The sequence below is a fragment of the Puma concolor genome, chromosome A2 (genome assembly GCF_028749965.1).
Source record: "Puma concolor isolate L17-30 chromosome A2, mPumCon1.1.hap2, whole genome shotgun sequence".
NCBI lineage: Eukaryota > Metazoa > Chordata > Mammalia > Carnivora > Felidae > Puma > Puma concolor.
In genome coordinates, this window is record NC_141668.1 from 89352425 (window position 1) to 89369738 (window position 17314).

The 17314-nt window shown below is 39.3% G+C and overlaps 1 protein-coding gene across 2 annotated transcripts in view; it reads right to left on the reverse strand.

Annotated features, from left to right (window-relative positions):
• Positions 1–17314, reverse strand: part of RELN (reelin) — a 535402-nt gene that overhangs the window by 119864 nt on the left and 398224 nt on the right. For both annotated transcript variants that reach the window (XM_025929644.2, XM_086696880.1), the window contains exons 23-25: positions 12953–13090; positions 11430–11616; positions 3571–3776 (exon numbers count right to left, since the gene is read on the reverse strand). In XM_025929644.2, coding sequence (XP_025785429.1) covers positions 3571–3776; positions 11430–11616; positions 12953–13090 — 531 coding nt within the window. The remainder of the gene's footprint in view (positions 1–3570; positions 3777–11429; positions 11617–12952; positions 13091–17314) is intronic.

The following is a 17314-nucleotide window of genomic DNA, read 5'->3' on the forward strand; positions in this document are numbered from 1 at the left end:
TATGTATAATTCAGCATCCTACAGTTTGAAATTTCATATTATGTCATATGCACATCCTCGTGTCAGTATAGTTATTTTTTAAGATCATTTTACTGTCTATATATTTTCATGACACAGACATACTATTGTTTATTTTACTTCTCTCTGTTACAAATAATTCTGTGTTGAAAACCTTTATGTGTACAGCTATGACTCGGTTTATTTCTTTAGAAATAATTTAGAAAGGTTTAGAAAGATTTACAAATAATTCCTAGACATGAAATTACCAGGTTGAATAAACTAGTCATGTTTAAGGCTCCTGATTTTTCCAAATTTCTTCCTGGAAGAGTCATACAGTTTGCAGAATGACCTGTCTTGCTGCTCCCATGTGGAAATAGCACTGGTGTTATCATTAAAAAATGACCACCGGACTGATGAAAAATGGTATCTTTTTTATTGCAACAAACATTGGCTATTATTCATATTTCATTAAACCTCTGTGTTTTCTCTTTTGTAACATCTACTGATTTCTTTCACCCATTTTTTAAAATTGGGATCTTACTGGTGTTTTCGATAATCTTTACAGTAACATCAATCCTCTGTTTCTCATATTGGTTGCAAATATTTTCTCAGTCTTTCTTCTCTTTAACTTCTTTGTTTTCTTTGACAGGTATGTGTTACATGTGTATGTAGTTACACATTCGCACGTAGTATATTTCTACATAAGTAGCCCTTTCCGCTGTTAATTCTTCCACTGAATTTGTGTTTAGGAAGTTTACATCTCTTTCTAAGATCAGAAAGTAACTTAAATGTTTAAATCTTTAACCAGTCTTTAACAGTTTTTGATGGGGTAGGGTAATGATCTAATAGATAATTTTCCCCTAGAGCCTACCCATTTTTTTCTAACACTGCTTGTTTGAATAACCACTTCTTTCTCATTGATAGTTGATGTGTCTTTTATTTTTTTTTAATATACAAGATTTTACACACATCTGAGCCAATTTCTGGGTGATCTATTTGGTTCACTGTTTCTGTCTATCCATGCACCATTCAAATACCTTAGGTTATACAGTGTGTTTTAATATCATGTGGGGCATTCCTCTTTTTTCCCCAAAGTTTAAGCTATTTTTGCCAGTTTATATGTCTAGATACAAAGTCCTTCCCCACCTCCAAATTCCACTAAGATTTTGATTGGAATTGCATGAAACATAAATTAAGAAGTATCTGCATATCACAATCTTTAGTTTACCTATCTAGAGATGTTATATTATTTTCCACTTATTTGTCTTTTATTATATCTCTGAAGGAAATTTTGTAGTCTTCTTTACACAGATGCTTAGTATTGTTTGTTAAAATTAGTCCTTATATTTATGTATTTGCCACCATGAACGGGGTCTTTTTCTGATATCTTCCAACTCAAAATTTCCCAACCATTTTTAGTGTCATAGAACTCTTTGATAATGTGGTGAAACAGTCTGGTCCTAAAGAAAAATTCCCATAAATCAAAACTGAATATTTATGAAATCTGAAAAAGCTATTGAACTTCTGCTTGTCTATACAGTACTTCAGTCACTTTACTGAATGCTGAATAATTTCCAGATTGACAATGATATTATTTGGAAAAAGTAATTTCCATTATTTTAAATTGTTGTTTCAGCTAGTTTGGCACCATTATGAATTCCCTCTTCCTTGTACTGGAGGAAATCTCAACAGGTCCCATTTCCCACACACCATTCCTGACATTCTCCCTGGATGTTATGTCTCTCATTTTACCCAAGTTGGCTTTTCTCTGGTTTAATTTTTTTATTTTTATTAAAAAAATGTTTTTAATGTTTTATTTATTTTTGAGAGAGAGAAAGAGAGACAGAGAGACAGAGCATGAACAGTGGAGGGGCAGAGAGAGAGGGAGACAGAATCTGAAGCAGGCTCCAGGCTCTGAGCTGTCAGCATAGAGACTGATATGGGGCTTGAACCCAGGAACCCTGAGCTGAAGTTGGACACTTAACCGACTGAGCCACCCAGGCACCCCGGCTCTTCTCTGGTTTTAGATTCTCTCAGTGTCTCTCAGAAGAAGTACTTTTGGTTGGTCTATCTGCATGGCCACTTATGTTATATTATGGAAAGTTATGTCACCTTTGTGACTCAGTGTTTTAAAAGAACAAACTTCTGGGCGCCTGGGTGGCGCAGTCGGTTAAGCGTCCGACTTCAGCCAGGTCATGATCTCGCGGCCCGTGAGTTCGAGCCCCGTGTCGGGCTCTGGGCTGATGGCTCAGAGCCTGGAGCCTGTTTCAGATTCTGTGTCTCCCTCTCTCTCTGCCCCTCCCCCGTTCATGCTCTGTCTCTCTCTGTCCCAAAAATAAATAAACGTTGAAAAAAAAATTAAAAAAAAAATAAAAGAAAAGAACAAACTTCTAAATCTTCAAGCTACAAAATAGCTCTCTGTTATACAGTATGTTTAAAATAATTTAATTTGTAAGAACTGAACCTACAGAGTCTTCAATAATATTTTTCTTCAATAAAACAAAGTTCAGTTGTAAAATGCCAAATAAGATGTTAAAACTTAAAATGGGTTGGTGGTGAACATATAAAGAAAAATTCTGTCTCTTTGTTAAAGTACAAACATGAGATTATAAGAGGAATACTCTAAAAATGATATCCTTGAATAGATTTTAATGACACATATAAAATATAAAGTATAAATACAGAATTTCAAAATGCTATGTAATTGTAAAATAACTAAATTTAAATATAGAAAAACACATTGATTGTCTGGTATAGGGATTAGTATTAAACACGAGTCATTTTCCCAAACTCCTTAAGAGTTATTGTCTAAGATATTATATATTTCCTCCTTGCATGAAAATCAAGACAGGGATGGGTCAGTAAAAAATTTCAGAAATCTGAGCCCCACAGATTCATTCATATTTTGTCCAGGACTAGCTCTGGTGCTAATATGAAAACTTAAAAAAAAATTTAATGTTTATTTATTTTTGAGAGAGAGAGTGTGAGCCAGGGAGGGGCACAGAGGGAGGGAGACACAGAATCTGAAGCAGGCTCCAGGCTCTGAGCTGTCAGCACAGAGCCCGACGTGGGGCTTGAACCCACGAACCATGAGATCGTGACCTGAGCGGAAGTCAGAACCTAACAACCCAGGCACCCTTGAAAACTTTTAATAAAATCCATCTTGCTGTTAAATCTAACCAATGAACACCTATATCCATATCCAGATGTTAATATATAAATGTATGCTTATATATATATATATATATTGTGTGTGCATTCACAAAACCTGCAAACTGGAAATGTGAGCTTGGAACATCCGTATATCATGCAGTTTCTTTGGGAAAACTGTTCTGTTGTCTTTTCCTCTAGTCACAATTTTCCCCAAATTCTTTAAAAATTCAAACATGAACATGAGTGCTTTTTGTCCATAAACAAATGAAATGAAATTTTTATATACTGGGCTATCATTTATGTCAGAATCTAATGAGTCTGTCTACATTTGCAATAGTTAACATTCGAGAAACAGCTCAAGAAAACTGAACTCTTTACTGTTCTGGAAACCAGTGGAAGGCCATCAGGGGTGGTTACCTGGGTTTGCTGAAGTCTGAGAAGTACATTTCTGCCAGCAGGTGCCACTGGATGCCCCCATTGTTACTGTACTGAAGGAGGACGCCTTCCTCTCTGCTGTCGGGTTTGTTGCACGCAGCGCTCTCTCCACCAATCTGGATGTAGAACTGGACAAAGTCGACCCAAGAGGTGTCCAGATCCCAGCTCACCAGCTGCCTTTTCCCAGCCTTTCCAAAAGACAGAAGAACCACAGATTCAATCATCTGGGGGCTCTTTGGCATTCTGTCATTTCAGTTTCAAGATCATAGGCACATCTTAGCATCAGGTGGAGATGATTTTGTTCCCATCATACTGTTGAGAGGAGCAAGTTGTGCCATTTAATTCTCTGCTCTGGTTATGGTAACTGTTCCTGAATACATTTGATTAGTCTCTGCATCATTGATTCCCAGACTTGGTTATGAGACCCTAGGGAACTGCTAATTATACCAAAGAGTATTTGAAAGTCTTTAAAAATAAAGCAAAATTAATTTTAATTAAAACACTCCACGTATTTGCTTTGTAAATCTCTTCCAGGCAAAGTAGTGGAGAAGAAAGACCATATACTTTGAAATCAGTTGGAATTGGGTTGGAATTTTAGAACATTATTCATGCTGTTCACTAGCTGTGTGACCTTTCTGAGCTTTTCTTTTCCTCAAAGAAACAATATGGGTAATAATACCTTCCTTATAGGGTGCTGTGACAATTAGATGAAATAGATGTTGCATGTAATTTGCCTAGCACATGGCATGTCTTGCTGAGGAAACATCCTCTCCAGAGATAGGCCCTGACCCCCCTCCTCCCTGGAAATTAAAGTGAAACATGCAAAATAATAACTTTTTGACAAAAAGAAAGAGTACTCAAGTCTCTGAGGGTCCTGGTCAGTCTCTCTCTCTGTCTCTTTCTTGGTAACAGAGAGGGTGGGAGGGACCATTTCAGTAAGTTTTTGTGACCATGAAATGGTCTCTTTGTGTCTCAAAAAATGTTAAAAATATCCTCAACCTGCTTCCTTTGCTCAGTGTGTCCCCTACATGTCACAGTCATGTGGTGAAGTACTAGACTCAAATTGACAAGGTTTGTTGTCATTCCTGTTTTGCATAAATGGGTTCGCACTAACGGGACTGAAAAACGGTTTGCCCATGAGATTCTTCCACCCAGAGGTACCGCCAAAGCTAATCCATAGACTGCACTGAATTGGTCTTGGAGAGCTCCCAAGGAGTTCAATTAAAAGCCAGGAAGAAAAATTGAGATAGGATACCTAGTATAGAGAAAAACATCCCTCAGACTTATAATTTAAACCCGATTCTAATCCACTAAGTTAATTAAGAAAGGGTTTCAGTTATTAGAAGTCACAGGGGAAATACTTGGGGATAATTAAAACACTACACTGTTCCTGATAAATCTAAAGCCAATTAAGAGACTCCAAAACAAACGAGGGAGCAGCAAAATAAGAACTGAAGTTAATCCTGAGACAAGAACTTATTCTTTGGAATTCTCAATTTTAAGTACATATTTGAGAAAATCCTAAAAGTAATAGGCATTTTCAACGTGTTATGTATGCTTTTAACTTTTATTTTTGTTGATTTGAGATATTATAAGTGAGAAACACCTCAGAGGTTATTATAATCTGGCCTAGAATTTTCATGCCTCAGGATCATTACAGGAAGAATGATTTTAAGAAGAAAAACTATAGAACCTAGCTAGTTAATTCCAATCCAGAAAACTTCTATAAAAATTTGGCATGTGGAAATGAGCCAGAAGGACAAAGATCTAAGGTGAGGAGAATTATAAAAAATCCAATTATCACAATTAGCTGATTGGAATGATTGGTCTATTGTGAAATTCACAGAATAGTGCTTTTTTTCCAGGAGACTATGGTGTTGGTCGACAAAGGTTTTGAAAGGGTTTTGTGAGGTTTTTGTGAATGGTAGAAAATATCATACAAATGCTTAGTTTGGCACTGAAGGTGTTTTTTCCTAGAGAATAGCACAGATCATTTTCTTTTGTTCAGTGACCTGAAATGCTGAACATTGTTTTAAAGGGAGATAAAAAAGAAAAAGGAAATGGCTTACGGCAAACTTTTTGTCAGAATTTAGAATCTGATGTAACAACATGCTTTGCGGTTTTTCTATTCTACTATTATCAATGTATTTATGTGTGTGTTAAGTGTAGAGATATACACATCTAATGTGCGCACGCATGTGTGTTAAAGTACTAGGTTATGGATCTCCTCATTTTTGGAATGTAAAAATACCATCCAATTTCCTTCCAACATTCTAGGTTAAAATGGCTCACTGCTTTAAGGGTTTAGATAAAATAAAACATTTTAAAGGCAATGTCTTCAGAATCTAGAGACTTCATAACACAACCTCTAAAACATTTCATAAAACTTTACATTTGCCTCCCATTAAAATATTCTCTAGTCAAAATGCTACTAGAAAAATATTTCTATATTTATTTGAAAACAACCATTTCTTTTTTTTCTTAAATTTATTTATTTATTTATTGTGAGAGAGAGAGAGAGAGAGAGAGAGAGAGAGAGAGAGAGAGAAAGAGAAAGAGCATGACCAGAGAGGGGCAGATAGACAGGGAGGGGGAGAGAATCCCAAGCAGGCTCCTTGCTTCACACTGAGCCTGACATGGAGCTTGATCTCATAATCGTGAGATCATGACCTGAGCCAAAATCAAGAGCAGGATGCTTAATCAACTAAGCCACCCAGGTGTCCCGAAAACAACCATTTCTTTAAAACCTCCAGCTTTCTAATTTTCTTTTTCTTTCTTTCTCTCTCTTTCTCTTTTTCTTTATTTTTCTTTCTTTCTCTCTTTCTCTTTTTCTCTTTCTTTCTTTCTTTCTTTCTTTCTTTCTTTCTTTCTTTCTTTTCCCCTTCCTTCCTTCCTTCCTTCCTTTCTTTTCAATAAGAATTATTGGGTGCCAATTACACCATACACAATAGGAAAACAAACTTGGAAGGAGAGTTCACAAATACGTGTAGTGACAATAATGACAATTAGGGCAGCAGACCAAATTCTATTCCGTGTTGAATCCCACTTGGTCATATGATCATCTATCAACTCTATAATCTATTCAGTCTCAAGGTACTTGTTGATTTGTACATGCCTAGCTCATGGCATGCATTTCTGAGTTGAACACCTTATCTAGAGTTTGGCTCAGTCAGTAGGATTCAGCATCTTTCTGGGTACTATGAAAATAAAAATAAAACTATGATCTATCTATGAATAGAACACAAGTGAGGGAGGAATTCAAAGAAAGGAGAGAGCAGTGTAGTCATCATGCCACAAAGCTCCATGGAGAAGCAGGATTTGAGCAGGACGTTTACAAGGTTTATAGGGATACAGAGACAGTAGAAGGCATGATGGTAGGCAGTGGAAATTAAACAAAGACAAGGAAATTATTGAAACCTGGGATGGGGAGGAGAAATTTCTGTTTGGAGCAGAAGTCTGATGTTTCAAAAAATAAAATAAGAGGTGTAGTTAGGGCAGCAGTACTGGAAAGCACCCTGATTGATCAAAGAGGGACAGAATAGAAGCACATTTTAGGTTTAGGGTGGTTTGCAATAGGGCTAAGGAACCTTTCCTTTGGGTTACTGCTTTGGCTGGTAGGGGCTGCCAAATTGTGTATCCCACCTCTGTGCTAAAGCAGTGAGCACATGACTCTGGCTCTGCCAATCAGAGTATGTCATTCTTCCAGACACTGTGACTGGCCAATCAGAAACCTTCCCTAGATGTTTCTACAGAGCTGCTTAGAAAGCTCTGTGGTCCTGGCACCACTCTCATAATGACAGCTGACCTGAAAATAGAGGAGAGAGTTCTGTGGGCATTTGAGTTTCTGGTTCCAGGTATCTCTGAGGCCAGCTTCATATAAACCCTCCCTGTGTTCTGATTACATGAACCAAATCTCCCCTTTTTTGCTTAAGCTAGTTTGTCTCACTTAGAATTCAAAACAGATCTACTGATATAAGAGAAAAAAGAAAAAAAATGCTCTTCAGATATTCTGACAAAAATATAGGGAAAAGGCTGGATTGGGAAGGGAAGAGAATGATTTTACTTTTGAAATGCTGGTTTTAAGTTAGTGGCAGGGCATATAGATAGAAATATTTAATGGTACAAATTTTTAATTTTTTTCATAATTTTTTAAATGTTTATTTATTATTTTTGAGAGACAAAGCACAAGCAGGGGAGAGGCAGAGAGAGAGAGAAATACAGAATCTGAAGCAGGATCCAGGCTCCAAGCCATCGGCACAGATGCGGGGCTCGAACCCACAAACCATGAGATCATGACCTGAGCTGAAGTCAGACACTCAACTGACTGAGCCACCCAGGTGCCCCTAATGATATAAATTTTAAATACACTCTCATAAAATGTAATTGTGACAGCTAACACTTACTGAATGATTTCTATGTGCCCCACATGACTCTTTATTCTTTACCTTCATTAACCCACCAATGGTCCCAACATCCCGCTCTACAATAGAGAAAACTAAGGTACAGAAAGATGTGGAAGTCTGCAAGATGAATGAGCTAATGAGTTTTGGAGCCTAGGTACAGATCCAGGTAGTCTGACAACAGAGATCACCTTGAATTAAGTACATACATATTGATATATAATCTTTCTGTGTTTAAAATATCTGTGTATGGGGGCGCCTGGGTGGCTCAGTCGGTTAAGCGGCCAACTTCAGCTCAGGTCATGATCTTGCGGTCCGTGAGTTCGAGCCCCGCGTCGGGCTCTGTGCAGACAGCTCAGAGCCTGGAGCCTGTTTCAGATTCTGTGTCTCCCTCTCTCTGACCCTCCCCCGTTCATGCTCTCTCTCTCTCTCTCTCTCTGTCTCAAAAATAAAATAAATGTTAAAAAAAATTAAAAAAATAAAATATCTGTACACACGCATGTGTACTGGGATGTTTGGTACATATTGGTTAAGGATTCATAATCTTATTTTAAAATTGATGCTTACGGAGACACTATCTTCCCACTTCTGAGCAATTATACAGTGTATCCAGATCTATGCAACGTATACTGGTTGCTTGTGGACTATCATCTCTAATAATAATACCCGGCGGATGTTCAATGTCAATGGATAGGAAATATCATTAAATGGAATCCATCCCTGATTTTCTATCATTCTCTATCTTGTTTGCTGGCTGATTCTTTGTTCTGCACCTGCATCAAAACAAAACCTGTACCTATTTTTGCATTTGCATAAATTGACTTATTTTGGATTTCTTCCCAGATTCCACAACATATCAGCCCTACAGTATATCACCCACACCTGTGTATTTGTGACGCAGACTGGGACATTTCCAGTTGTCCTAGAATTGGTGACTATAGTCCTTAATGGAAAGATGTGGTTTTAAGCACCTCACATTCTAAATTTTTTTTTAATGTTTATTTTTATTTTTGACAGAGAGAGAGAGAGAGAGATGGAACATGAGTGGGGGAGGGGCAGAGAGAGAGGGAGACACAGAATCTGAAGCAGGCTCCAGGCTCTGAGCTGTCAGCACAGAGCCCGACACAGGGCTCGAACTCACACTGCAATATCATGACCCGAGCCGAAGTCAGACGCTCAACTGACTGAGCCACCCTGGTGCCCCTAAGCATCTCACATTCTATAGGGAGCTGCTCATTAGTAGGGTTAGACATGTAGCTCAGGTTGGAGAAGTGGACCTGCTCCCTCTCCAGTCCTTTTGAGAACTATATAAAGAGACGAATTGGAGGAGGGAGAATGAAAGTAATGTCCTGCCTAGATGGTAGCAAGGGAGGAGAGGAAGGTGGTTCCCCCTTCCCCATTGCTGACCAAGCAACATGGGTTGGGGATGTTCCAAGAGAATCAGTCTTACAGATTCCAGTGGACACCTTTGTTCCCAGTTGGTGTCTACTGACTTGTCTGCCCAAACTGGTGCTGCCACTACTGAAGACAAACACTGCAAGAAAAACTTCTGGGGCACCTGGGTGGCTCAGTTGGTTGAGCGTCTGACTTCAGTTCAGGTCATGATCTCACAGTTCATGAGTTCGAGCCCCTAACTGGGCTCTCTGCTGTCAGTGCAGAGCCTGCTTCGGATCCTCTGTCTCCCTCTCTCTCTGCCCCTCCCCTGTTTGTGCACACACACACACACACTCTCTCCCTCTCAAAAAAAAAAAAAAAAAAAAAACATTCAAAAGAAAGAAAAACTTCTACACAGTGTCCATTGTAGACTTCATGTTTATGTGCCCCCAAATCCGTATGTTGAAAGCCTAACCTCTAAAGGGATGGTGGGCCTTTGTCAGGTTATTAGATTATGAGAGTGGAGCCCTCATGATGGTATTAGTGTCCTTATAAGAAGAGACACAAGGGGCGCCTGGGTGGCTCAGTCAGTTGAGCATCAGACTTCAGCTTAGGTCATGATATCATGGTTGGTGGGTTTGAGCCCCACGTCAGGCTCTGTGCTGACAGCTCAGAGCCTGGAGCCTGCTTTGGATTCTGTGTCTCCCTCTCTCTCTGACCCCCACCTGCTCACACACTCTTTTGAATCTCTGTGTCAAGAATAAACATTAAAAAATGAAAACATAAACCAAAAAAAAAAAAAGAGATACAAGACAGCCTGATTTTTCTCTTGGTGCTCTCTCCACCATGTGAGGATACAATGAGAAGATGTCCATCTACAAACCAGGAAGCAGGCCCTCATCAGACACTGAATCTGCTGGTGCCTTCATCTGGGACTTCACAAACCTTTCAGAACTGAGAAAAAAAAGTTTCCTACTTAAGCCACCCAATCTATGGTATTTTTTTTATTTTTTTTTATTTTTAAAAAAATTTTTTTTTTCAACATTTATTTATTTTTGCGACAGAGAGAGACAGAGCATGAACAGGGGAGGGGCAGAGAGAGAGGGAGACACAGAATCGGAAACAGACTCCAGGCCCTGAGCCATCAGCCCAGAGCCCGACGCGGGGCTCGAACCCCCGGACCACGAGATCGTGACCTGGCTGAAGTCGGACGCTTAACCGACTGCGCCACCTAGGCGCCCCTCTATGGTATTTTTAATAATAGTAGTCTGAATTGACTAAGACAGTCCTGTATTAGCAGATGCCACCAGCAGCCACCAAACTCAATGTTCAACATGGATGGCTGTGCATGTCCCCAAACCTCACCATTATCCCTCCTTCCTCCAATCATATTCTTGAGATTAACAGATTGGCAAATTTCACAAATCCTTGTACGAGTGCTATGTGTCGGGCATTGTACGTGATTTGCAAGTGCTAACTCACTTACCCTGTGTGAAGACTAATGAGGTAGGATCCTCTTATTAGTTCCACTGTACAAATGAGGAAGCTGAGTCATACAGAGGTTATGGGATTTGCTCAAAGTCACACAGCTGCCAAGCGGCAGATTCCGCCTGCAGCAGGCAGCTGCTGCTCTTAATCTCTAGGCTTCACCTTCTCCACCACCACTCACCCCTCACCCATGGGCCGCATGCTCACACATCCTCCGATGCTGGGGCAAGAAGACACCAAGTCCCTGCCCCACTCAAAGACACTCAAGACAGAAGCCCGGCTGGCACAGCAGGAAAGGAAGGCGATTGGATTTAAATCCGGTAAAAGAAGGGCAGGGACTTTAAACCGACCTAAGCTGGATTTGTAGTAACCAAAAACAATCATAAAACTACAGGAGTTTGCCAAATGTACTTAAGGGGTAGGAATTTGACAAACGAATTTAAAAGCAAGTAATGTGGGCTGGGGGGAATAAAACTACCTCATGTTTGTACCTTCTGAGTTCAGACTGCTCCATAAATCACATATTTTCCTGATCATGCATTCTCAGACCTTAGTCATAACTTTATCCCCAGCTCTTACCTTGCTGAAATACAGAGACGATCCAGAAGAGATGACCCCACACCCTTGCTCTGGTTTTACAATTTCTCCCCCAATAACTTCTTGCCAGTCAGACTCCCAACCATTCTGGTTCTCAAAATCTGACATAATCGTGGAAGGAAGAGCCGCTTCTGGGTGGCATTCGGTGCCTTGGTACCCCTGGTCACACCTATGAGAGAGGAAGGCCAAACAAACAAGTCACCGTCTCCTCTGTGAATGCCAAGGCCACGCACCTGCAGCATTTCCTATGTCTCACTTTTGCTCAGACCTTAGCATCCACACTAGATATTTCTCCAGGGTCAATCTGTGTATGTGGTAGTGACAACTTTCAGGTTTTAACAGACACCGAACAGCAAGAACAAAAGGACTGAATCCTTAAAAGAAACAGTGCTATAACAGAACTGAGGCATCAAGCAGTAATGAAGAAGGATATGTGTGTGTGTGTGTGTGTGTGTGTGTGTGTGTGTGTGTGTGTGTGTGTTGGTGGCTGGGGAGAAGAAGAGTGGGATTTTCCTCAAAGTCACATATAGTCTTCAAAGTCACATATAAATATTTGTCTGTTCATCCAACATGTAGCTCTGGCCACGTTTTATAGCTCCCTTTTCTGATTAAATTACATCTCTTTTAGAGTCTTTGAGTATTTAAGTGTGTTCCTATCTCATCCTCATTAGCGATAATCACCATGGCCCCCTGCCCACAACCTTGAGCTTCTCTCGAAGTGACATAAGACAGCGTGTAGCAGCTGTCTGACAGGTGCTTTAAGAGTGTCAGAGGAAGGAAAGGGAAACAATAGCAAGGCTCTTGTTTCCCAAAGAGGACTTTGGGGTTAATTAATAAACTCTGAAATTTATACCCAGGAGGCCTGGTCTTTTGTTAGATTTTGAAGTTTAGAATATATGGCTTCAGACTTTACGTAAATGTAACAACAGCTTGGGGCGCCTGAGTGGCTCAATCAGTTGAGCGTCCAACTTCAGCTCAGGTCATGGTCTCACGGCTCATGGGTTTGAGCCCCGTGTCGGGCTCTGTGCTGACAGCTCAGAGCCTGGAGCCTGCTTCAGATTCTGTCTCTCCTCTCCCTCAAAAATAAATAAACATTAAAAAAAAACTTTTTCAAATGTAACAACATCTTTTACATCTGAAATAAGAACAGAAAGGAGGATCCTTTTCTTTTGGCTATTTCATTATTTATTAGTCTGTCCATACAAATCTGAGGACAACTGCTATGGTATCCCTCTAAACACAAATTCTGGGACACCTGGGAGGTTCAGTCGGTTGAGTGTCTGACTTCAGCTCAGGTCATGATCTCATGGTTCGTGAGTTCGAACCCTCAGGCTTGCTGCTGTCAGCACGGAGCCTGCTTGGGATTCTCTGTCCCCCTCTCTCTCTACTCCTCCCCAATTCACGCTCTCTCAAAAACAAAACAAAAACAAAAACAAAAAAAACCCAAAACGACACTTAAACACAAATCCTGAGAAGCACACAATCACACTTGGTGGCATACATACCTGCACATACCGTGGTCACAAGAGCCATGCCCACTGCACATACTTGGGCACTGCTGCCCAATGTAAATGTTATCCAAAGCCCACTCGTCTTGGGCTGTGTAATAGCTCTGACTCCAGCGGAAGCGGGTGGCACTGGACCTAGAAACAAGGTATGGTAATAAATCCAATATTTTAACTGACACGTGGCAGCACAAAGAATGTCAGAGTTCAGAATCTTTCAGATAATGGAACTTCCTGGAACTTGTATTTTTTTTTCAATATATGAAGTTTATTGTCAAATTGGTTTCCATATAACACCCAGTGCTCATCCCAAAAGGTGCCCTCTTCAATACCCATCACCCATCCTCCCCTCCCTCCCACCCCCCATCAACCCTCAGTTTGTTCTCAGTTTTTCAGAGTCTCTTATGCTTTGGCTCTCTCCCACTCTAACCTCTTTTTTTTTTTCCCTTCCCCTCCCCCATGGGTTTCTGTTAAGTTTCTCAGGATCCACATAAGAGTGAAACCATATGGTATCTGTCTTTCTCTGTATGGCTTATTTCACTTAGCATCACACTCTCCAGTTCTATCCACGTTGCTACAAAGGGTCATATTTTATTCTTTCTCATTGCCACGTAGTACTCCATTGTGTATATAAACCACAATTTCTTTCTCCATTCATCAGTTGATGGACATTTAGGCTCTTTCCATAATTTGGCTATTGTTGAGAGTGCTGCTATAAACATTGGGGTACAAGTGCCCCTATGCATCAGTACTCCTGTATCCCTTGGGTAAACTCCTAGCAGTGCTATTGCTGTCTTGCAACAGTGCTATTGCTGCCAATCATTTTTCTTTGGTAGTTTAATGTCTGCTCAATCATTATCCAATTCAACAATTTTATCATGAAGAAAAGTTAAAAAGAAATCTGTGGTTTGGATATATACCTCAATCTTAATTTAATTGGTGACATTTTAAAGAAAAACAAAATATCAGATTTTTTATTTGTTGTTACACAGAGATTTGATGCTAGGAAAAGAAAGGAAAAAAGAAAATTTTAAAAAAAGGTATATACGAAAGAGCCTCTCATTCACAGATGAAAATGTGAGGTGTTTAAATTACACTACTACTATTCCTTATGATAAACACAACAGTAGTTATTGGAAAACTTCCAGTTAGCTCTCAATAGAAGATGAAAGTTGAGTTTGGGGGTATTGTTTTGGGGTTGAGGGACATGCTACAATGTACTATAGGTAAGAACATCTGGGTGCTAAATTCTGCTTATTATTTCTGAAACATTAACTTGTTTTGGTTTCATGGACAAGCTGATGTTAAGTGGAAACAAAAAGTTAAACAGTCCATTGTACACAGAAAACACTTGGGACCTTGATTCATCTAAACCAGAGAGAAAGTCTAAAAAGAGGGAATTTTGAGAGCACATTCACTGTGCTCAAGAAAGTTGCCATTCACTGACCGTCATAAAAGATTCTTTTAAAATCACATCATATTTTTTGTCTCTAGAAATTTTCAGGGGTTGTGATTAGTTCTTTTTGGTGCCCAACAAAAGTGCAAAACAAAAGAAAACAAAAAAGATGCGCAGAATTAATGTGCAGGCTCAGTTCCATTGATTAAACCCTCCCAGAGCACATTACCTACACATACACTTGATCTTAATGGCTCAGAATGATCCCTTAATGTCTACTGCATCAATTACCCACATATTAAATACTCCCTAAGTACGTAACAGATTGTTAAAATCCAGGCTAAGCTTTTATTGTTTATTTTACCAATGATCTATGGCTAATATGTTGCATTTTCATTCCTAGTAGGATAATTCCAGGATTCACTGAGATGCTTCCAGTAGACACACGATTGCTGCATATCAGTGCTCGTCATGATATGTGTCATGACAAGAATGCGCCTCCTCTATGGTAATATTTTATATTTGTAATCTAACAGCCATCACAACTTCCAGAGTTCCATTAAGAAATTCCTACTATAGGGGCGCCTGGGTGGCGCAGTCAGTTAAGCGTCCGACTTCAGCCAGGTCACGATCTCGCGGTCCGGGAGTTCAAGCCCCGCGTCAGGCTCTGGGCTGATGGCTCAGAGCCTGGAGCCTGTTTCCGATTCTGTGTCTCCCTCTCTGTCTGCCCCTCCCCTGTTCATGCTCTGTCTCTCTCTGTCCCAAAAATAAATAAAAACGTTGAAAAAAAAAAAAAAAAGAAATTCCTACTATAAAAGTAGGTACATTGTTTTAGAGCACAGAGCCCTACAGAAAAGAAGACAACTAAGTTTCATGTATCAGTGTCATGCCAAGGACTGCGTCATGCTTTCAGGACTGCTTATAATCCGAGTCAAGTCTAAGGCCACAGATTGTGAGCTCTTCTGGGGACAGGGCCATCTTTAGTCTCAATAGTCTGCACAGGAACAGAATAAAGTAGGTGTACCAAAAATGTCTGCTAAAAAAATGAGTCAATGAATGGAAAAGCAGGCCAGGAAAGGGCAGCCTGTTTCTGACTTCTCTTGGTAATGAAGTAAAGAATTTGGTAGGAGTCTGGGGACTTGACCCCTTGGACCCTAGCTCTGCAATTTATCAGCTGTGTGACCTTTAGTGAGGAATTTAAGCCTTCAGGTTTTCTAAGTTCCTCACCTCTCAAATAAGGGGACTGGACAAACTGATTTCTAAGACCCCTTCCAGCTCGTAAATTTAGTGATTGTTCTGGTGGTTGTTGACTGAGGATGGTTTATTTTCTTTAAAGTCACATGTCTACATGAAACACATTGTTTTGAAGTTTTGATATTTCAAACATTAAAATGGGGTTGGAAGGTTTCAGAAATCTGTCCTAGATTTCCCAGTTTATTTATGCTTCTGAACAGTCACATGTAAACACATCCTAAATTCTTTGACTAAGTAAATTAATCCTTATGTGCATCTTGTGAACTCTTGAAAAAGACAGTATCTCCTGAAGATAAAAAGCTCAAAGTGGATTCTTCCATTTAAAATTACAATCCACAGTTTAATGTGATGTTAATTAACAGAAAAGGAAGCAAGAAGAGGTTGAATATTGGCTTTGTTTTTAGTGAGAAAAAAAAATTAGTTGTGTGAGCAATCTCCAGCTGGTCGCACATGAGAACACAAGGTGTGATCTCACTGATTTGCAGTTGCATCACTGCTAAATATTGCCCTCAATACAAATATTTAATTTGCCAACCCCTTCCTGCCTCAAATCTAAGCAATCTTAGAAGGAATGTCTTGTGTATTTCAGGTTGGGTCCGAAAGTGGGACCACTTTGATGTGCCGTGTGCATCATGAAATGAAGTCGACTTGCACTTAAAGTCCAAACTCTATGGATTCCCCAAAGCAACAAAACTTGACAGTCTTGTCTTAATTGATTTTTTCCCCCTCATATAAACTTCTAAACTGAATTAAACTACCACTGAGTCATCTCTTGACAGGTATCAAGGTATCAAGGCTAAGGAATCAAGGTAAATGAAGGCTGACTAAATTGTATTTTCCACTTTCAGAGTTACTGTAATTACATTTACCCAATTATTCTGAAACTCATTCAGTCATTAGGCGTAGGTTTGTTTATGAAGTCAGCAACTGACAGCTGTTTGGGTCTCATTAGGCCCTGTTCTTATGTAAATGTCTCTCATAAAAACAAAATTAATTTTCATTGGGTAACAAATGTTCAGTTTATATACAATATTATTTCTCTGAGCAGGTGTATATATAGTTGGTATTTCTGCTGAAAGTTGTCCTACCTAGCATATCTTCCAAAGTTAACAGACCTTTGATAACATGGGAACCACATTTGCTTGTATGCATTCAATTGATAGTTGCATATGCATCAGTCAAAGCAGCAGAACGAAGATTTGCCAAAAGGCAAGATGTTTCAAACTAAATTGCACTCCCTCTCTCCAGTGCTTGAGTAAAACATGGTATTTGCAAAAGTTTGAAATGAATATAATACACAAAATGATCAGGAACACCAAGGACAATAAATGAAATTTATCCTTATAGCAGAGCTTTTAAAAAGCTTTATAAATCCAAAAAGAATGATAATAACCAGTTGAACACTATTTTTTTTTGAAATGTAGTAATAATGTTTAGTTTAAGTATTAGCGGGAGTACTAAAAGAAACTATCTTATTGGGTTGTTTGTTTTTAAAAAGTATGTTTACTTTCTTTACCTAGGGCTTGGAAAAGAATTTGGAAAAGCAGAATTCAATTATTCACTTACATGTACTTAAAGGCAAATAGCTGTAGGAATAATCTAATAGTGAGGCACACTGAATTAAAATTCTACTTAATTCTCCAACATGTAATGAGTACCCAATGTGTGGCAGGCAGTATTGGAACTGAAGTATTTAAAGGTTAAATAGATTT